General features: G+C 39.1%; 2 protein-coding genes and 1 long non-coding RNA gene across 8 annotated transcripts in view; 2 read left to right on the top strand and 1 right to left on the bottom strand.

Annotated features, from left to right (window-relative positions):
* The window catches only part of LOC6529570 (fasciclin-3), a 71,998-nt gene that overhangs the window by 14,628 nt on the left and 34,453 nt on the right, over positions 1-22,917 (bottom strand). The window lies entirely within an intron of this gene.
* On the top strand, positions 226-1,545 carry LOC120321212. The gene is made up of 2 exons (XR_005560801.2): positions 226-1,073; positions 1,140-1,545. It is a non-coding gene; the product is annotated as an uncharacterized LOC120321212 (long non-coding RNA).
* On the top strand, positions 19,334-21,595 carry LOC6529572 (accessory gland protein Acp36DE). Its single transcript, XM_002090533.4, has 2 exons — positions 19,334-19,580; positions 19,638-21,595. Exons 1-2 carry the CDS (start codon positions 19,344-19,346, stop codon positions 21,510-21,512), a joined length of 2,112 nt encoding a protein of 703 aa, XP_002090569.3. The 5' UTR covers positions 19,334-19,343; the 3' UTR covers positions 21,513-21,595.

Raw genomic sequence — 22,917 nt, 5'->3', positions numbered from 1 at the left:
ACAAATCATATCCATAATATATTTGTATTTCAAGTCGCTTTGCCATTCAATCACTGAACTTGTTGCATATATGGAGCAATAAATCATATGCTGTTATATTTTATTTAACTTTCAAGTCATCAGCACACCAATTGCATTATTCATGCTCCAGTTTAATATCCCCTTTACAATGCAAACATTCCACATTTGTTTTCGCAATTATAGACGTTCGGCCATTTAAACGCTACAGATTTATCTGAGCCGTGCCACAGAGACAACAAAGTAAGACAACTGCCCCAGCAGACATCCACATCTGTCAGTTAATTAATGTGGAGGAGACAATGAGGTCTGTGGTCCTCTACCATTTGCATCTTGCGTTTGGCACTCCACTTTTCGATGAGCTTGTGAGCGTCTTATTGTAATTATGGGACAATGAAGTTAAGTGGCGTTGGCAAGACAGGGAGTACTGCTTGCATATTCGAGCGTCCCCTGAATACCAATTGCTTATTAAAGTCAAAGAAATATTATCATAATTAATGCCCCGAACAGAAGTGCATGTGCGTCCTGAAGAAGTTTGTCCAGTTCTCTATCAGGAAACTTATGCTAAGTCCAGGATTATTGTACAATATATTCTACACGTACGATTAAGCCGACAAAGAGAAAGGAGTGCTAAACTTGGCACTAGGCATGTGATAAATATTGCGGTCTATATTTCTCATAAATTCAACAATACTAGTTCAAAATTGCAGTTAGCAATTTATATTATTCCCCATCGTTGTGCAACATGTTACCGGCCAAATTAATATGCGGCCGCCTGCTTGTGCAACTCGCTTTCTGGCCTTAACCCTTTAAGAAGCTTATACAAATTGTGACGATGACAGCGTCTGCCAAACTGGAGAAGACTGAAATAACATATTCCAGACCAGACGAAGGCTGCCTAATTTAATGCAGAAAAACGCACACGCAAGCAACAGACGTGGTTGGTGGTTTAGGACGAAGTTGAAAATATTGTATTACCCAGTACCATTTTCAAAGTTGGTGATTCATTTGAATTTATAATGACCCATCTGTGCTCTTAAAAACCTGAAGAAATGGTAATATCTGTTTTAATCAAATTGTTTACTAGAATTTCGATTTTAAGTTACGGTTTTTCCAAATAGCAATCTCAACTGATCTTGGTCAAAGCGAACCAGAAGTCGGGCATTCCCCGCAGACACCCCCTAGAACATTATGTTAGCCCAAACAGACGCCCCAAGGGGAAGCAGCCATCAAACCTTCCAGAGAACGAGGGAAACAGCAGGATCCGCAGCGAAGCGGAGTATAAATTAACATAATTTTCATATACACGCGCCAAAAGTTGCAACCACACCTCAACCTAGCCATAGGAAAAAAGTGCTGGCGGGGACGGAAAACCAAGGAACGAGAACCCTAAGAGACATATGAATTGCTTAACTTAAGGACAAAATATCATAGAAATTGTGTGAGTGCTTGTGGAGGATGGGAAAATGACATAGTCCCACCCGAATGACAGTTATTAATATATATGCAAAAAAAACTGTCTCGCAATTGTTGCTGCCTACTTTTTTTAGGGATAAATGCTGGAAGGACGCCAAGTGTCGCCGGCGATTTGCGAGACATTTATCAAACCACAGAGAAATTATGCAGACAGACTGAAATTTCGCTCAGCCAAATCAGAAACAACACCGAAATCAGCACCCGGGCCAAAGGTAGATAAAGTCAACGAAGTTCTATATACATATATACTCGTACATATATATGGAGGCCAGACGTCGCCGGTGCTCATAAAAAGCGTCTGCGAGTGGGTTTTAATTGTTTTTCCTTTTTCGCCGACATTTTCACAGGATGTTAAGGAACGGCGACCTGTCTCGGGCAACAAAATAAATTGATCTGTGGTTTTGGCCTTATAATTTATGAGCCTTTCTTAGGGAGAGAAAGAGAGTAAAGTGCTGAATGCAAAATTTGACAAATGGCTGGAAATCAGAGAATGCCAGCTCTCGCCCCCAAAAAATGGAATAGCTCTTCTTGTAAATGTTAACGAAACTGACATTAATTTTATGTTACTGGCAAGCGAAATCAATTAATTATTCTAGTTGTCAATTGTGTTGTGTCGTGAAGGAATACGCATATACGTGGATGGGGGATATTGATTTCCATTGGTGTTGACATATCCTTAGGGGAGTGCCAGACTATTATGGCTGTTTGTTGATGGGGCTTGTTTAATGTTGGGGAATTTAAAGACAATTTGGTAAACTTGATGCAAGTTTAGCAGTAAGCCAATACGAATAAGTCAAAATAAATTTAAATAAATAGTTATCAAAAATGTTGTATTTAAAAGGAATGTCTTATTGATAAGTGTGATTAAAAAAAAAGGCATTATTATATTTCAACTTGGCTTTATTAAAATACCGTAAAATTATTGGCAATTTTTGATTGACTAGATTGTAATTAACCCTCTGGAATTTACACTCAGTACAAAAACCGCGTGTTATTTAAACACTTTTTTGTGCTACACCTTACAAGTTCCAATCTATCAATCCGAGTTAAAACATTGCGCAACCTTTCCCGCCCAACGCCTGATTGCCCACACAATTAACGGGGTCAAATTAAATGCGACAGTTTTTGTGTTAAGTTCGACCTTTTCTTCGCGCCGTGGAATTCCATATGCGCGCCCCAGTTAAATTGCATAATTAATATGCAAAACTAATTTGTATGCTAAATATGTTATTATTTATATTCGAAATTTCTTTTTATTCATTTGCGCACAAGCACATAAAAGAAATTGCTTGCTCATGAGTAACAGCTTGACAGTTATGTTTTAACGGTTGGCTGGGCCATGTGTGTCTTTGAACCCACTTTCAGCTTAAAGTTTTCAGAGTTGAAGTGTTTCTGCTTTTTGTTTGTTTTTCGCACTGATCTGCTGAACGGATATGGCGATACAGTATGACTCTATGACTAATTCTGTGTGAGCTGACTCAAAATTGTCGAAATAGAATTTTTTCCACGTTTGAAATGCTTTGCTAATTAAAGCATAAAATACTATGCTGAGTGCTGAATTTCCAGCTAAACTAAACTTTGTCTGAACTTTGGCAAGATCAACTTTTTGCCTTGCCTTCTGTTTACCTTTCGTCTTTAATTTAATTGCCCTGTGTGCATTTGTGTTTGCCCACTTGAAGAGACTTTGAAAACAGTTTGGCAACTAAGCGCTTTTCACAAAATACAAAATCAACAACACCAGCTGAATGCAACATTCGTCGGCGTCCATGACTCGCTTTTCATTCACATGCAAATGTGCCAGCGCTAAGTGGGAAACATGTTTTCCCAGACCAACAAAATCGAGCTCCAAGGCTGAGAGTTGTCCAAGTTGCACTGGCAATGCAGTCGGCGTTGGAAGACGTGGCTTGTCTTCATCCAAGGCTAGCCACTGTGGCTCCCATGTATTAGTATGACACGCCACCTTACTAACGATATACCTGCCTTTAATTTTCACAATCGTGTTATTTTCGGCCCGGGAAATCATTTATTAAATCCATTTTTTTATCTGCGCCGACCATATACATTTTAAATGACAGACGCGCAGAAAATGGCATCTTCTGGTAATTAAAGTTTATTAATAATATTGCCATATTAACTGTGAAAATATTGTAATAAAAAAATACCATATATTTTTAATGCGGAGCCCATTTGTTATTAATGCGCTTTGACAGACTGGCTGGAGCAGCGGTATGATTTTTTTGCCACAGGCATTCATATTTCATAAGCTGTGTTGACATTATCTAACCAAATAAAACTCCCATACACACATTTCACAGCGTTTGCAAATGAACTAAAGCTTTTGTTTCTGAAACGATTTTGTTTTGCTTCATAGTATTTATATTAATTTAACGATATAAATAATTGAGCTGTAATGAAATTTTTGTAATGAAATATTTTGACCAAGCCAAGATTCGGCTTTCTACCAAAGTTCTGAAATAATTTATCACAAGAATATTCAAGGAGGTAGAACCTTTCGTTAGAGCGGTAATTAAAATGCTATCTTCCTGCCGTTTGCTTTTTCTCCTGGGGGGTCACTCATTCGCCAAAAGACTGAGGTGGCGACAAATGTGTAGGATGCCCAGGGGCCAACAGGGGGTTAAAGTGTGATGCCTTGAGCAGGGGTTAAGTTTTGCCTCGCTGCGCCCATTTAACCTTTGGGTTTTTTGTGTGTGGCCACAGGCAAACATAATTGAAGTCATAAATAACGAATTATGTTGTGAAAGTTGAGCCGGGGATATCAACAGCAACAACAGCAGCTACAGCAGCAAAAGCCTGAGCAGAATGAGGCAAGGTTTGTTTAGTTAACTTTTTCTCCTACAGCTTCAGTTTCACACTGTTTGCATAATTATGACATGGCCCGGGAAACGTCTGCAGAGGTGGGAGTTTAAGTTGTCCGAGTTGCTGGCTAATTATGCAAACCCAGCGCAAGCCAAAGATTTATTATGATGGAATAACTTTTTAATGCAGGGGGGTTGGCGGAGGGATAGGCACACAGGATTTACCAGGTAGCTCTCTAATTAAAAGCTTCGCCGTTTTAATAAATTGTATGATTTTGCTTGACATGGCTCAAGGCCATTTACCAACTGCATACACAAGCCTTTCCTGTTTTAGTTGAGCGGCTGGCTAGCAGTTGAGAGATAACTAGCAGGGAATAAAGTTTATTTTTTTAACACCGCCTGCGAGGCAGTGTTTTTAATTAATGACGTTGATGCATCCTCCGTTCGCAGCCCATTGAATACCAATAAAAGTGCATTAAATTGCAATTATGCTGTTGCTTTCGCTGACAGCACCGGCGAGTATTGAACATTGAGCATTCAACAGCCTGATAAATGGCTGTGAGTATTTCGTCAGGCGGCTTACAGTGCGTATGCCTGTTGTTTGCACTTACAAAACCTTTTCGCTCGCTTCCTTTTCTGTTTACCACTTTTTTTTAATTAAAGCAAAGTCAACTTGCAGCTTTCTGGGGTAGTGGCAACCACAAAGTGCAAAAGTGCATTAAAAATGCATTTTAATATCGGCTGCACGAGTTGTTCATGCGGTTATTATGCTATCTTTGAATGTGTAAATATTACTGCATATGCGACGCCAATCTAAAGGCAGTTCTTTAAAACGCAGTGAAAAAGATAAAAAAGATTGAATGTTTTCTTTTTTTAATTTCTGAGGAAAATGAATAATTTAAATAGGTATAAAGTATTCAACCAGCGGTTTAGTAAGCTAAAAGTGGTTTTCATTGAAGCATCCGAAAACACTGCATTTTTGATCAGACAAAAAAATGACTGTTCCGGCACTTTTACAAATTCCTTTTTACTTAAACTTGCCCCAGATTCTACCATTTAATATTCAACTCGTCTGTGCAGACATTTAGAAGATAATTAATTGCAGGACATTTGTTGATGCTCGCTCTGCCAAAAACTTGTTGTCATGTCTTCCAGCCCGTTTCCGTTTCCGATTCCCAGAACTTACAGGAGATTTCCATTGCCAGCACGGCGAACACGTTTGCGATGGGAAAATGAAAAGTTGCTGGCAGTTGTGAAGCAATCCGAATTACATATTTCAACCGAATACAAGGGATTGCTGGCAACTCATACCTGGCAGAGCCCGCAGATTCCCGGTCCCGAAACTGCTCCATAGTCCTGCTCATTTACGTTGATTTCGGGCGGAAAACGTTTGTCGCCAAATTTCATTTCAGCTCGCTTCAATTCGATTCGATTGACATTAATTAATGATTGTTTCGAGTCGCCTTCGCTTACAGCTAGAGCATTGATTTACGTTGTCATCGATTCCCCTGGTCGCCTTATTATTATGCTGGCACAGCAACAATTCTCCGACCGCCGACCAGCAGAATGGTGAAGTCTACATCCCATCTCAATCGACGACGAGAATTTCCAGGACGGGTGTTAATGATGATGAGCTATCCCTGTCAATGGCGGTGAGGCACTTAAAAAAAATCTACGCCATTTCCAGAGCACTTAGCTATTGAGATAATTCGGGATAGGGTTCAAAAATCCCTATCCTTATATCCTATTCTTACTCTTATGCGCTTCTTGAACATAAATCTTATTTTATAAACATTTATGATTAATTTCAAACATTTGCATTATTTTTTGAAGTGCACACGATCTTGTTCTCGGCTCCTCATCCTGGCAAATCGAAATTTTGGTGTGGCTTCGTGCCAAGTTTCCGTAATTATTGCCCAAACCAGTTTGGACTTTGCAACCAGACTGGGAAGCAATATTTAATTATGGTTTCTGCTCGGAGTTGAGGTCGGGGCTATGGAAACGCTTCCGATTCGGGTTTTTGTGGCTTGTCCTTTCGATTAAGAGTAGGTGTCTGCCAGTTTATCAATCAAATGGCAATTTGGTGATTAGCATTTAACTGTAGCTACTTCCATTAGCCAAAACATCAGACAATTGAAAAGTCAGCACTTGCAATTCGACTAAAAGCCTGCGAACTATTAATCTACTAATAGCCAGGGACCTACAATGCCATTAAAAATGGAAAGCAGGTCAGCCGTGATTTTTATACAGAGTTTATCGCTTCGATTAGCTAATCGTATCGGATCGGAAACAAACAATGTGCTGGTATATTGTTTGCATATTTCATGACCTTTGACAACAATCAACTACGAGTGGAAAATCCCCGAAAGGGAAATCCAAACCTCTATGTGGGGAATGGGAAAAAGCTTTCAGCTATCACCGAGCAAATCCTTGTGGATTTTCCAGGACTTTACCGACTTGCATTTCTATGCAGGGCAGGACTCTTTTCAAGAGGGAAATGGAGCCGTAATAAATGTCAGTTCTTCCTGGGGAATACCCCAACTTTATTGCGGTTGAGGTGAGGGCAAGTCTTGTCGGATAATGCGATACCTTATTCAACAACTAACGTAAAAGACTCTGCAAAAACGAAGGAGAAATATATTATTTTGATCAGTTTAAGGACATGCAGATTTCGTGTTCAATGTTATTCAGATACGTTGTTTCATGAAAGGCAGACATATCTTTTTTATTAACAAAACCCAGCTAAGCCACTTCTATTGCTATTGCCACTTCACGCTGAATTTCGTTGTTCCTGCATGTTTCTCCTTATTATTTGGTCGGGTGCATAGAAATGCTTTAGAGAATTTGCATAATTTTAAATTAAACACTATACAAAAAAAATGGAGTTTTCATTAAACAATTGCAGGGCATGGCATTTGATTTTTAAATGAAGACAGCCAGCTGCGCACACAAGTGTTCAGGGGTGTGTCTCTGCCATTTTAAGGGGGTTCACGAATAGGGGATTTGAAAGGCCAGAGGCAGGGGGTAGTTCACCCTAATTATGTCAGAGTGTGTAAAGTCAGGCGGCAGAAATTCGAGCGCTCCGAATTATGTCATCAGGGAAAAGCGGAAAACGAACGAAACAAAAAAGGATGGGAAATCCATTCACTCAGCCTTTTGTGATTAGCTTGGTCATTTGGAAATTGAGACGTCAAGAGGGCCTCAGGGTTTCTTGTCCGGATTAGATCGGGGGTTTTTGGGCTACTTACGGGTTGGATTTAACAGCCACAACAAAGGCAGGGAAAAAGTTTTCCTCTTCTCCGTTACCTGAGGCCAAATAGCAGGAAAAGTGTCAGCGTAGTGGGACGTATAAAAAAATAGGGGAAAATGCAAACAGGTGCTCTCTGCATCCAACTTTGAAACAATCTGCCTTCTTTGCCCACTCTGCGCTGTGAAAATTGCATTTTAGCTAATGTTTGTCTGAGCCAGCATTGTGCTCAGTTTCAGTTTCATTTAAATTTCCACAATGACAGTTAATGACTTTAAATGGTTAAATGGCAGTAGCACAAAGTAGCTCAAAATTTGAACATTTGGGCGGCGTCCTCTTTTGTTATTCGTTGAAAAGTTGAAAATTTGATCAAAGGCTTGGACTGATTAGTAGGCTTTATTAGAATAAGCTCACAATAGATAGAAAATTAACTCAAGTGTTAATGAGATTAGTTACATAAATACGGATTATTGTGCTTTTGGCTTACTACTCAATTGTAGCACTAATTGTGTGTAAGTTTTTTGTGCTCGAAGTACGACAAAGATGTGTGTGAGGCATGACTGAGCGATTAGTTATGAAACTAAACTTAATCAGCAACAATTAATCAGTTATGTGACCAATAGGAATAGAAGTGATAAAAATACTTCAAGTCAATATATATTTATATAAGAATATACATTTAAAACACCATTTTTGTTTGCGATTTTTTTGTAGTAGTAAGTTGCTTGTCTTATTTATATTGTTGTTGTATTGTTATTGTTTTATTCGTATTACCAAATCTATGGAATTGAAAGCAATCATTGCGCATACCATGTGTTCATCGCAAAATTAACATATGTATTTATAATATTTATATTTAATATTTTGGAACCAGGCCCATTCCTGCACCTTCTACCTCTCCATGGGTAGCGATAAGCCCTCGAGTGACCTCTAAGTGACCTCATAAGGCCGAACCACCCTGCCAATTGAGCTGTCAATTATCGCCTGGAACAACCCAATTTCGATTCATTGAACAGTGAATGCAAAAAATAACAATAATAGCAGTCAAGCTGAGTTTGCTAATCCCTCCTAACGAGAGGATCAGAGGGTAGAAAATCTCCACTTGGAAACTCGCCGAAGAAGAGGATTATACTAGAAACTGCTACCTGAATTCGAAAACTGGCCTAAAAAACATCGCATTCGATTCGAGATCATTGTCTGGGGTTTTTCGGTAGATCAGGAGCTCCCATGAATGAAATGCGTAGAGCACCACAATGGGACATATGTAACTGCCAGTTTGGAAAGCATTGTGCAATACACATGATAAATGTCCGATTTTGGGAGTGCGAGGAATAATTCCGGCTAATGGCCATTGTTATATGCAGGCTACTGTTCGTACTTTCATTTGTCTATTTGAAATGCGGATTTAGAATGTGCCATGAGTCCCTCCTTCCGCTTCCTGTTCCACATAGAGTCCTCACTCTCTCTCTCTCGCGCGTGCTTGATTTATTATTAAATCCGTACATGGTTATTAGTTTTTCTTTTCCCTCTGGCAGAGGTAATAATTTTCCGAATTCTGTATATGAATTTTTGTATGCACCCCTGGGTCTTTTTAAGAATAGGAAATAAAAAGAAACCCCCGGTTCTCAACGCCATTTCAGCGCTAAATGTGATTTATATACATTTGATTGTATATATTTGTTACTGCCTCCTGGCTACCCTTAACATCCTTCCTATCCCTGCTGATTTTCCCCCTTTCGGGTGCTTTGCGCTAATGAATTCAAATGTGTGCGTAATTGAGTTATTAAAATTTCAGTGAACAGGCTATGGGACCCTTTTGGCTGGCATTTGGAAAAAGTACATGCGCGCACACGCATTTAGGGAATTTCAATTCGGAAAAACTCGTACTTTAGAGGCGCTGATGTGAAGATTTCGCTAGATTTGCAGTAGCAAAAAGTTATATTTTAATTTATGACCAAGTCTAATGAAAATTATTTCCTTCCGCGCGGCTAAGTAAAGCATCAAAGGGGAGAGATATAGAAACATAATGATACGAAAACTTGTGATACTTTAATAACATTTTCAAATAATAAATCTCGCAAAAAACATAATTTTTGAATCCTAAAATATATTTTCTGGTTGTAAATTTACTGCAGAAAAACTGTTCATTACTTTTCCATTAACTATTCAATTTGGATACTGTTGGAAAAACTCCACTGTTGGAAATTTCTCTGCGTCGAAATAAGTACAATTTCATTGCAATCAAATTATATAGAATTGCATTTAAATTGCAATTTGGTCGGATTCAAACCCATTGTCGCAACAATCATTCACCTTTTTTCCTTTAGCTGCCCCGTTGAATATTTTGCAGCCAATAATTCCTCTTAAATACGGTAGCTTAAATTATTTATCAGCTGATGAGCTTTACTGGAAAAAAAGTAGCATCCATAGTGCACAAAAACCAAACCGAACTAGCCGAAAGTGAAAAATGTTTCGTTAGCTCCACAAATATGTGAAAATGACTTTTCATTTTTTCGCCACCCACATTTCCGCGTTTGAGTGTGTTTGGGGTAAATGGTTGCAGTTTTTTCTTTTATGACTCCTGTTGTTGTGCATCAATTGGCGCCACAAATTTTGTACTGTTTTTTCCCCTGGATTTTCCCTTCTTCTTTTTTGCCAGTTTTATGGGCCTTTTAAAGAGCGCCATGGGAATTATCGGGGGTTCGAGATCCAGTCAGATTATTCAGTGTGTGAACGTGGGCAGGCAAACAAATATTAACCTCTTTTTCGCACACATGCACAACATGTATTATTTAGCCTCATTCCACAGGATCTGCAAATATTATATTTGGGAATTGAGCGGGGTAAATCTATATAATAATTTGGCGTGCTCTTGATTTTCACGGCACTTCTAATTCTCAAGTGCAAAATAAAAAGGGGTTGCCGCCGGCGTAAAGTAAAACCCATAATTTGGCTTAATAGTTTTTGCAATTACCCAAAAGGGTTCCGGAAAATAACCCTCACCGTGTTTTGCCGGAAGTTCTGCTGGAGAGGCGTAGAACTTGAGTGGCTGAACAGGATGAGGAAGTGAAGGAAGTGGCAGTGGAAACAGCCTGTTTATGCGTGAAATTCGTCTGGCGTCAGGACATTTGTCAAACAAAGTCCACAAAGGGGAGTAACTAGGGAAGGCTACGGTCTCATCGAGCCCCTGTCAATTATGAATTTATTATGGAACGCGATTGCTTCTGTCTACGATTTCTGGGTAATTACAAAGAGCATTTTTTGCCTTTGACAAAATGGAAATGTCAGCCAACAGCTGGCAAAATAAAATGTTTAAAGGGTACCCGAAATGAAATTATGTGTAGTAAATCAGGTAACGAGATAACTTTTATCGAGGAATATACAATGCTCAGATTAATTTCAGAAGGATAAATGTTTTAAATTTCTCTACTAACTATGATGACCTTGTTTGCATCCGCACAAGTTAAAATCAAAGCAATCAATCACATTTGCTTTTGCAAACACCTTTCGTTATAGGCTTTCATAGAGTCTCCAATTCCAGTTAGGCAACCATTTTTAAATCTACTTTTTTTACTTCACAACTACCTTTCAGTCATACAGTTTTTCTGCTAGCTAACACACTTCTCCTCTGCTCTAGTCACACTTTCATTTTGCGCAGAAACCGAGTAATAGCACTCATTTTTAGGGAGCGTTTATCTTGTTCATTGATTTTCTTTCCACACGAAACACCCTTGAAACTGGTGCTTTTCTCCAGCCTTTGCTCTGGTTTACTGTAAACTGTTTCAAGAGGCTCTCCAATGCCTCGATTTGCCTCTGTTTTTCTTAACCCCTTCCACACTTCAATTTATGTAGATTTAAAGTGGCAAATTGTATTTGCATTTTAACTTTTCTGTATGAAGGAGCACCGACCACAAGAGGGCCTTTGTGCATGTGTGTGTGTATTTTGAGGTCACGATGGCTTTAAAGGGTTAAGATGGGGCACTTACTGATTGCCTATTAATTGAGCAAATTCATTATGGCCCTTCTGCGAAATGTATGCATGGCCCTTTGAAGGGTTTTTTATTGTTTGATTTGCAATATTGTGCTGAAGAATCTGGTTTGAGGTTTAATTGAAATGTGATATTACCTGTAAAGAAACAAAAAAAATAACTAAATTAATTTTACGCATCATATAAGAGAAAATAATCACTTAACTGATATCAAATAAAGAAATAGCCAGCCAAAAAACGGGGCTAGACTTTGGCATAAAATGGAAGGATACATTCCAAAACCCCATCTAGCCACATATGTGCACAGAAACACACGGATGGGTCATACATCTCGACTTATTACTCTAATTACTGTGGGGCCAGAATATTTTCGCACACCCCCTCCTGCCGACGAAAACTTTTGCGGCTTAGGGAGGTATAGAGATACAGCTACCGTATCTCCACGCTTTTTTTTGGGCTTGTTTTGGGTTAATGGCTTTCAGGGGAATCGCGTGCAGTAATACTATTTCATGGAGTTACGGCAAAAGAGAAAAGAGATCTTGACTGGTGCATAAATAGTCTCGTAAATAGTGAAAAAAATATTTTATGATTTTAGTTTTATTTTATTGTAAAAGAAACTAAATAAAATACTGGGAATGTGTGACAGTGTTGGGGCTTTTTGCTGTACGTATGCAAAGCTAACGCCATTGCGGAATTTTTATTGCCCTTCCGTCGCCAAACCGAGCACACCTTATATACACAAAGCTTTAAAGTGCCATCATGAAATATTTCATATGCAAAAATACAAAAAAATTAAAAAAGTAAAGCAGAACTGTATCTGAAACAACAGGGGAACTGGAAACTGGGAATGCCAACAATGCCACAAGCCGTGGCCCAAATGGAGCGCCACAGTCAACTTTTGATGCCTGTATTTCGCGATGATTTTCATTACAAATTACGTTTATTTACAGTGGAAGCCAACGACTGGGATAACCAAGACCCCAAAAATTGTTCAAAAAAAATGAGAGAATTTTTCACGTATTTATTTTGCACATCCAAATTAATGAAGTCGCATTTGAAGTCGGATTTTTTACATGTCCTCGGGACTTTTTCTAAACTTCTCTCACTCACAGATGAGGGTTTCAATTTGTAACGTTCAAAACATTCAAATCTATTCGCATAGTTTGATTGCCAACCAAAGCGAATAGAATTTTAGATAGCTGTTAACAAGGTGTGGACCAGGGGGTTAAGTGAGAACAAACGGGTTAATCCGGAGGTGGCATTTTGTGACTCGGGGTATTGAACGCAATTGAACGACAAAATTAAATGAGCTCCTTACAACACAAAGTGATGAATAGGAGTTTGCCTTCCCCGCCAATTTGTGAAGCTCTAAGTGACATACTTATTTAGTGAATCTATTTGTGCTATTTTTTTTGTTTGGCATGATGAATGGTGGTGCATCTGCTTTAATTGAAACTATGTCGTATCTCTTTAATTTCAATAAACAATAAAAAGTAAAAATCGTTTGTACTAGACTATCATCGATATATAAGCAATTCGTTATCCTTAGCACAAGCTTATGCTTTCCTAACCCACATCAAAGCCATTTTGGGCCACACACCCCAGCTAAGCCACCATTTTTGAAATCCACAAAGTAAAGCTAGGTTTTTTTTTGTCTCTGATTCACCTTTTTGCGGAAAATGGTGTGGTGCAACCAATAAATTTCCATTTTATGTTTGTGTGTCGGGGCGCGTCGAATAAATCAAAAATGGTCGCCGCCCCGCCGTGTGAGAGAAATGTGTGACCTATGACCTCAATGCAAATGGAACGCAAAAATATGCCAAGAATTTACCCTAAACAAGCTGTACCATGAACAATTTTAGAGATATGTACATACATATGTATATTTTATCCCCCTTTTTTGAAAACGACGACTATCACAACCCCTGTGTTGGAAAAATTAATTTTCAACTGTTGAAGGTTTTTCCACCATTTCCCTTTTTTATTCGATAAGGTGCGGACATGGCAAGCTTCTAACCCCGGGGTTGCCGTTCACCTCAAGCTGATGTTTACTGTGCTGCCATTTTTGCCATCCGCACGATGTCGCTATGGGTTTATTAAATTTCGCTAGCTCTAATGAAATTTTCGCTTACCAAATTGCGTTTACTTTTACCGTTGAGGGCCACAGAAACCTGTGATGGCCATTGGGTTTCCTGCGGCTTTTCAGGGTGAGCAATCTGCCGCTATATCCACCATATCCTCATCAAATCATCAACATCATCATCCCAGAAAGCAAACATCATCACACCAAGAGATCCCAATATCTAAAGTTTCCATTGGCTGCAATTCACAAAAAGTTGCTAAACAATTTTAGGGGTGAATTTGCACCCCTGCGAATGTATCTAAGCAAAATGTTGCAGCGACAACAATGTTTCGCAACATGGGTGCAAAACCTTGAACTAGCGAAACTTATTCACAATCTTACTGCGCTATTTAATATTAATAAAATACTAAATTCTTTCCGACTTAAAATAAACACTAGGCAAAAAACGTCCAGTTTTTCAATACATTTTGTTTTGAACTTATACAAAAACTGTACCCTGAGAAATGTCCCTTAAGAAAGGACACTAAAAGTTTTGCACTTCAGGCACATAAATCTCAAATTTTTTGGCTAAGGCAACTTCAGTAATTATTTAAGTAAATTGGGTCTCTAAAACCCTATGCGGAAACAGGTGATGAAAGGCTTCTTAAGTGGGGGTAGACTGTTCATGGGAATTTTAATGAATCGGGAGGTCCGAAAGGGGCTGTCACAGGTGTTGGAAAACTTTTCTAGTTGGCCTCTTGCTTAATTTGATTAGAGATGCAAAACTTTAAAATTCTCTGTTTCCCAAAATTGGCCGCACGTGTGTGTGTATGTGCATGTTGCACATGCAGCATTTACCTTACCATTACCTTCCCTCTGCTCCCATGTATGTCACTCAACTGAAATTAGTTTACATGTTTCTGCTGTCTTGGCATTTTCATGGAATTACATTTTTACAAGTTTTTCCGTCTAAGTGAATTAAGGTGCCAACAACGTAGGCCAAAATGTATTACAAAACAACTTGCGGCAACGACTATGTTGCGTTTTCATTTATGTTTTCCATTTATACATATATTATGAAACTGTCAACAAATTTTTAGTTACTTTTTAGATACAATCTATCTAAAGATTTAAGAACCCGAAATAGTTTTACAGCTCTGTGGGACTATATTTAACGATTATAGTAGCCGACAAAGACTCTGAACAATTATCAATTCTTCAGGGAAATGACTTCTGAGTAATTATGAATCATTCAGGGAAATGACTTCTCTCCTTATTAAGTTATCTAATGGATAATCAAAATGTCAACACACACACACCAAGAGTTATTAAAATTGAATTTTCAATTGTCTGCGTTTAATGGAAACTCATTTGTAAGAACAACACGTGCATATCTTTCTTAACACAAAACCCGACCAAAATCATTTTCCTTGGGGCCATCTATGCCCCAACCACATTTAAAGTTCAGACAATTTATGCTTTGATTTAATTAAATCGCAAATTTAAATTCACATGGTACATTTGGCGAATGTTGATTACATTTTTGGGGACTCTCTATAAGTCATAAAGGGTTGTAGTTGTGTGTATGCAAATTTTATGGCCAACATGTGTGACGAAAGTTTTGTGTGTAGGCATTTTGCATTTGAATTGGGCTTATAAACCAGTAAACTAATTTCATTTACTTTTGCCCACAATTTGCTTTATAATTGTCAATTTCTGTTATTGTCAGAAAACTTTGTGTTTGTGTTGATATTTGTCAAAATTTGTTTCAACTAGTTCGGCAAATGGAAATATATGCAAAAGGTTTTGTGTTTAACAATTTAAGGATTCTAAATAAGCTTTTCAGGTTTAGATTTGAGGTTAAAATGTCATTTACAAAGTTAAGTAAGCTTAGATGGTCCCACAATGGGTAAATACATTCTTTAATTTATTATATCTATATGCGTTTCATTAGGAACAAGCAAAAATTTGTCTCAATTGAATTAAGCATGTGTTAAATCAAAAACCAATTACGAAAAGCTCTTCAATATAAAAAAAGTGCAAGTAAATAAAGAAAAAAATTATTTCCGCCTTCCCGCAATACTGTCGTGTAACATTTACAAGCAGTCCACCTTTTTTTAAATTTATTTTTCGGTACTCAATGGCCATTCCATTTAATAATATATTTTCAATGCTATCCGAGGCCTTGTAGTCCTCATGTCATTCATGGCTTTTCCCCCGGTAGTGGAAAGCCCTTTTCCCGTCTCCTTTTGTTGTGCGAAAATTTATTGATATGAGTGCGTTGTGTGTGCAATTCATTTTGGTAGTGAAAATGTTAAGCGTCGTAGAATGCAATTGAAATGAGGAGTCGGAGGGTCCAGAATCGCAAATGAAAAGCGCATTTTCTACTCGTTTGCATTGCGAGTGGGTCCTTGCATGGGTGAGAGCGAAGTTAACGTTATTTTTACCCAGTAATTCTTAAATAACAAGGCTGTGGAACAACTTTAAGCCGCTTTTCAAGTTGGCTGTGCGTGCGCTACCCAAAATAAAAAAAAAAACACAAAAATACAAAAAAAATACAAAAAGCCTGGAATCGCATCGAGCTGGAATTTGCATATTTGCGAAGGAGCATTGAACTCGTGTCAGAGTCGCTGGATCGGGTGGGTGGTTGGTTTTTGCTTTTTAGTTTCTGTAGTTTCAGTAGTTTCAGTAGTTTCTCCCGGTTGTGTCCGCCATGTAATCGTCATCGCTGTCGTTTTGGGTGGAGTGAACACGTCTCAAATGACGCCTCCACCCGTTTTGTTTGGCCAACTGATGGACAAGTGTCATGAACGCCGAGAATGAGGGATCGGCCGTCGCCATCGACCCACAGTCCTACACATGAACTACATTTTCTCCATTTTATTTTTAGGTGCGTCGTTGAGGCTCTAAATTTGATTAATTCAAGATGCATTCGCCTGGGGCGTCTAAAGAAGTAAGGTGAGACTTTAGAAATTGGTTTAACTTCTTACAGCCGTAGCCCTATTCTGTTGAGTTCCACATGAATAATATGAATAGAAGGAGTAAAAATTTTTCCGAATTGCGAAAGTTTAGCAATGCTTTAAGCGCCATGGCGGAAAATTTGTCTGCTTAGAGGGGGAAATTGGTGAAAAATTCTCCCGGCTAATGAAAACCTCAAGCTGTGCGCTCGGACCATCGAAAATCAGACATTGGCGCAACGGGAGATGAATTGATTTTAAATCAATATTGACAGATGACACTGGCAACAGCAAAAGCAGCAGCAACATCAGTTGAGACGGAAAATGGTTGCAGTGGTGCTGGGAAACTCCTGAGGGGGACGCGTGTAAGTGTGCGCAATGTTGCAACATGCTAACAGCCTGCTATTCAAGTGGAAGCAGCGTCAGGAAAAACTCAGCTGCTGGCTCAGCTGGAGACTGGCGATTAGAGAAAGACGGAGGTCCCGTAGATGCACTGTCAACACGACTGTTTGGTAGAGCCAACTCACGTGTATATACATAGATATGTTGGGGATGAGCAGATTTAAAGGAATTATACCGAGATATACGCTCTAATGGCAATATATATAATCTGAGCTGGCATCGATAGTGCGCCGGAAGGAAATTGCTTGTGTGCAACGTGAAATCTGAGCACAGAGTGAAGTAGAATTAGCTAGACGAATTCAGCAGATCATGAATTCATATAGACTTTGTTAATATGTACCAAATGAGCTACTTTTATTTTGCATTTACGAATGATATTCTGTTTTTAATTTATCTGTGCACATGTTTTGTCAATATAGCATAAATCTTGACAGTCAAATTCTGAAGATATAATTTGTTTGAGAAAAGAATTTGGTGGTATATTTTTTTGAGTGGGCTTAATGTGACCGATCATATTCTCATTAGGAATGCTCATCTGTGCGATTATAATTGGAAATTAGTGAGAGCCGCTTCTTGTCAATAACTTTATTAGGCCATTCAACGCAGAAGCCCAGCAGTAGGCCAATTCCCTTTACTTCAAACCATTCAAAATTTCCCGAGACACCCCCGGGCGATAACTAACCGCAGATTACACTCATTTTCCAAGCAGAACTGACAACAATTGGCAACCAACAAAAGCCCGCATGACAACGCAACCCATGAGCACATATCTTGTACCTGTATACCTTCAGAAAGGACACATATAGAAATAGGAGTCAAATGTAATGGGTCTCCCCGAAAGGAACTGTCAACAATTGCACTTTAATAAATGTCAGATGTGACAGTCTCTCGACTGCCTTAATTGAATGACTCTGCCACAGCTATCTAGATCTAGCTGAAACTAACTCCCTGTTATTATCCCTCCCTGTCAACAGTGTTTGCTTTTTGATGAGGTCTTAGATAGGGGCTGATTAGCAGCTGGTTGTGGAGTTAACTCCATTATATGGGTTCTTTTGCTCAATTAAATAAAACTATGTCAAGGTTCAGAGACGAAAAAGAAACAAAATCCGCAATAAGTGAGAGAATTGCGAAATGTTGTGGCTGCCCAGAGAGCTTTCCCACTTAAACTTTGCTGAAAACTGTTGCATAATTTCAATTGCCACCTGCCGAGACTCGAGACTCGAGCAGAAAGCAGTCATCTGGTTTTCCTCCGAATGTTTTGCTTTTCTTTTGCCATGAGAGAGTAACTTAGCAATTTGGAAAATTGTATCTGCCAGATAAGTTGAAGATGAAGGAAAAGTACAGAGACTTTTGCTATTTGCACTTTTTCTTTCTCACTATCGGGCTTTTCATTTCTCGTTGGTCTCTTTTGGGAAACGCCTCCTTCCTGACCAGACTTTTGTAATGAAGCGTTGAAGTTGCTGTTGACGTTGATGTTGCTGGTATTGCTGGTGTTGCTGGTGTTGCTGCTGCTGTTGTTGCACGTTACTGGAGCCGAGGTTGTTGCTTGTTGCTTCGGTGCGGCTTGACTTGACTGCAGATTGCCCCCTGGGTTTGCTGTCAGAGCGGAATGCCATCGCATAATCACAATAGACGAACGCCCCGCAGGCAATATCTTTAGGACCGGGTAAAAAACCGACTTTTGTCATCGCCAAATAGTTTTCCCCCTCCCCACGCAGGCAACTCAAAACAATCAGACTGAAAACTTTGCTTTTCTCACATTACACAAGCAGTTTCGGAAAATTTATATTGAGTCAGCCGTTTGAAGAGACTGCGTTTCAGTTTCAGCCTCCACTTATATATTTCACGTTTTTTTCTTTCTTCCATTTTTATTAATCAATATATGTTTTTTTTTCCATACAGTTTACCCATTTATGTTGCACAGCGTTGTAAAGTTGTTGCATCGTTCAATGCCTTCAATTTAATTAAGTTTTTTTCAACAAGTTCAGGCCCGTTTTACATTTTATTTAATTTATACTTTTTTTCAAGATGCACTGCGGCTGTTACGGGTAATGGGCTTGGGGGTGTTTTAAATGGGAATTAAGTTACTAGGAACTTTATTAAATTTGTTTAAACTTAACTGTTATTTAAATGTATTCTTATTTGACAGGTCCGACAACAAGAAAAGGGATTATAAGGTTCTAAGTAAAACGATTAACAATCTACTTTTTTTTGGTCAGAACTTCCTCAACCTCAAGGTTTCGAGATCTATAACCTTTTGTGATGTAAAAGCATAGTAATGGGCTTATCTTCGGTAAAAAACACACGTTAAGCATGGCTTATTTTATTTCACGGTGTTATGCCCCCAGGCCCTATATAAGAAATATTTTCAATTTGATGTTCGCTTTACCGGGAGAACTTGACCCAAAAATGTGGACTTTGACGTGGCAACAGTTTGTCGCAATAATCCTTCTCGGCAGTTTGGTGCCCAGTGAATCTTTTTTGTGCACACATTGTCTCAGGAAAAATCTTGAAAAAATTGGCCAATCTATAAGGGACATCATTCATCCGACATTTGAACACACATCCCCACAGATTGAAGTTCAGCAACCCAAAGTGACCCAAAAACCCGAGGTAATTAGATAGTTTCCACCAATCTAAATCCGGAAATAAGGTATATTAACATTACAGTCTTCACGAGTGATTCACGTGCATCAACCGAAGGTGATACTTAAGCCCATATTCTTTCCAAGCATCGATACTATATCTCAGAAAAATGAGATAGGAATACGCGGGCAGATATTGCCGTTTCCTAAGTTAAAGTCCCTGGAGCTCTTAGAAAAAGAACAGAAACAAGCACAAGTTCAAAACAATAACTTGAATATTAGATTTGATGGGCAAGTACTAAAAGAAGGAACAAATATTCCAAATTTGGAAACGATTCCTCAGTATAAAATCGGTGAAATATATGCAGATTCTCAGTCTCAGTCCCAGACCCAGAGACAATCTGGATCTTCACAATCTCAATCCCAGTCACAAGTGCAAAATATTCGACTGGTCGAAAACCCACCTGCATTAGAATCGCAGACAAAGGAATTAGAATCAAAGTCGCAGTCCGATTCCGAGTCACAAAAGCGTTTAAAAGAGCAGTCACAGCGACAGCAAGAGATACAGACGCAGTTGCAAATACTGCGACTGTTGCTACAAAAACAGTCAGATGAGCAATCTCAGCTTCAATCACCATCAGAATCCCAATCTAACACACAGTCGCAATCACAATCACAATCCCAGTCACAATCCCAGTCACAATCCCAGTCACAATCCCAGTCACAATCACAGTCGCAAACACAGTCACAATCGCAGTCACAGCTAGGTAATCAAATCCAGTCGCAGGTTCAAACTCTTCAAGGGTTGCTACAAGAACAGTTAGATGACAAATCTGCCTCACAGTCGCAATTTGAATCGCAGTTGCAGTCACAGCTAAAGCGACAAATACAGTTGCAATTACAAAAACTTCGACAAGGGCATGTAAAACAATTAGATGAGCAATCTGCCTCTCAGTCACAGTTAGAGGGAGCGCAACAGATCCTGTCAAATTTGCAACTTCTCCAGCTGCACTCCAAATTAGAGCCGCAGAAAGAACAACAAATACTCTTGCAATTGCGAAAACTTCAACAAGTGCAACAGAACCAGTTGGCTGACCAATCTGCCTTACAGCCCAGTTTAAAGCCACAATCGCCGTCGCAGCTAGAACAGCAAATCCTGTTACAGCTGAAAAACCTTCTACAGTTTCAACAGAAACATATAAATAAGCCATCTGCTTCGCAAATCCAGATACAGTTGCAGCAGTCACAATCCAACTCTCTGTCACAGTCGCAGCCGCAGTTACAGTTGAAGCGGGATCAAAATCTTCGTCTATCGCAACTGGTAAAACTACCCATGTTAATGGAACAAATGCCAATAGCCGGTCAAAGTCCCCAGGACACTATTTATTTAATACCTGGACCTGCAGATAATCTAAACGAGCGAATTGAGCCAGAAAACACAATTCACAGAAAACATCAAAATTTATTAAACCTTTTGCAGAATAGGCAACCAATCAACAATCTACAGCAGCTACAAATTCAGTCACAATCCGGTGACTCCAGTTCTCAGACCAAATTATTGCAGGACTTGCATTCTATTGGATCTCAAAGCTCCGATTTTCAACAGAATTTGGAGTCACAGCAGGGTCATGAAGCTGGAGCCTTTGGCTCGCAGACTGATAATAGCGCCGATTTTCAACGATTGAAAGAGCAGGAGCAATTCCGGACGGAGCATATACGGAAAACTTCTTCCTCGAACTCACACACCAACTCAGCAAATTCGCAGAGTTCGTCATCACAGTCATCAAAATCTGGATCACAACGACGGCAGGCAGACAACGGAAATTCTTCGCTACTGGATCAATCGAGCTCTAAGTCTCAGTCGCAGTCCCAGTCGCAGTCTTCGTCTCATTCATCGTCGCAGTCATCGTCGAAACTACTTGGAGGAAACCTTGTGTCGCTAAATAGTTTGGCAGGCTAAGTAGTTATTCCCATTTTCACAGTACTGACACTGGTGAAGAGCAGTCGCAATGCCAGAATAAAAAGCTTAAATTGTGTACTTCATTTTATTGGAATGCTAATGAAAAAAAGCTAATAAAATAAAAATGTTTGTTCTTGGAAGGCATTTTTTAAAAGATCTTTGCTGCAACTGCTGCCAGCAGATAAGACATTAATAATAAAAAAAATAGATAAGTTCTTTTAAAAACCAGAATATAACTTCCCGTTTTATAGTTGCAGATTTTTTGCCATTTAAACTACTAACTGTAGATATAAGCATTTTCAACTAGTTACTTAATCAAAAACATCCAAAAGCTACAAACCATAATTACATGGTTTTCTGCGCTATAATTTGATTAACTTGTAGCCTAATCTTAGCCCTCTCTATCGGCTTACAACCCTCACAGATTGACTTGCAATTTCATCCCTTAGCGAAAGACAGCTGTCGAGCCTTGTTAACTCGCAAACCCCGGTCAAATGTTGATTTAGCCACGGTTTTCTCGCTTGAGCGTTGAAAATGCTGGAAACAAGCATATCTAGCTAATTTAACAGGCAAGGCGAAATGGCTATACTCAGCTGAAAGGGCTGATAAAAGTATCATCCTGTCGGGAGTTCAGGCAGAAATTAACATATGTCTGAGCTGGGACACGCGATTCCGGGGAGGTACAAAAACTGGTTCCCACATTCGCTTCGCTTCAGTTTTGTGAAATGTTTGTGCAAAGTATTTAGTGCAGCAATTGAGACGGAAATAAAAATAACGAAAGGAAAATACAAGACAGCTTGTGCCTTAATTTTACGCCAGAGTGGGCAGAAATAAATTTCCCTACCCCAACTTCGTAGTGCGCAATGTTCTGGGTCCAAGGCCAATTAAAATTGGGTGCAGAAAGTAATGCGTATTTGATATTGTCTCTTTTAAGCAGTTGTTTTGTATTTTGGGGATTGCGAGTCAATTAAAATTGGTTGACAGTTTTCCCCGGTCGCCGGCGGGAAAATCTCTAGAGCTTTGTGAAAAAAGGGTTTTCCAAATTAAACTTTTCTCTTTCGCTTTTTTTTTGGTTCCTTAGATGCTTGTTGTATTTCGTTTTTTGGCAAATAAATAAATTGTTGCGAAAGTTTAGCTATTTGAGTTGTGTTGTCAAGGGAGATGCAAAAGGCAGAGGGCGAGGGAAACTGACCGTAGCAAAAGTTTTTCCAGCATTAAGCCGGGCATAATTAAAATTTTCGTACTGTAAGCCCCTGGGCAGATTATAGCCAAGTTTTTCCCGGGCCTGAACTTGCTATTGGCTTTGTTTGCCCCGTTGATTGATGGTAAATAAGTCGGGGTCTGCATCCTCAATCCTTTTCGGGAAAATAATTTTGAAATTCAATTGAAGGCAAGCAGCTTTAAA

This window comes from Drosophila yakuba, chromosome 2R (assembly GCF_016746365.2).
Source record: "Drosophila yakuba strain Tai18E2 chromosome 2R, Prin_Dyak_Tai18E2_2.1, whole genome shotgun sequence".
In the NCBI taxonomy this organism is placed as follows: domain Eukaryota; kingdom Metazoa; phylum Arthropoda; class Insecta; order Diptera; family Drosophilidae; genus Drosophila; species Drosophila yakuba.
This window is presented reverse-complemented; position numbering and strand designations above follow the sequence as displayed.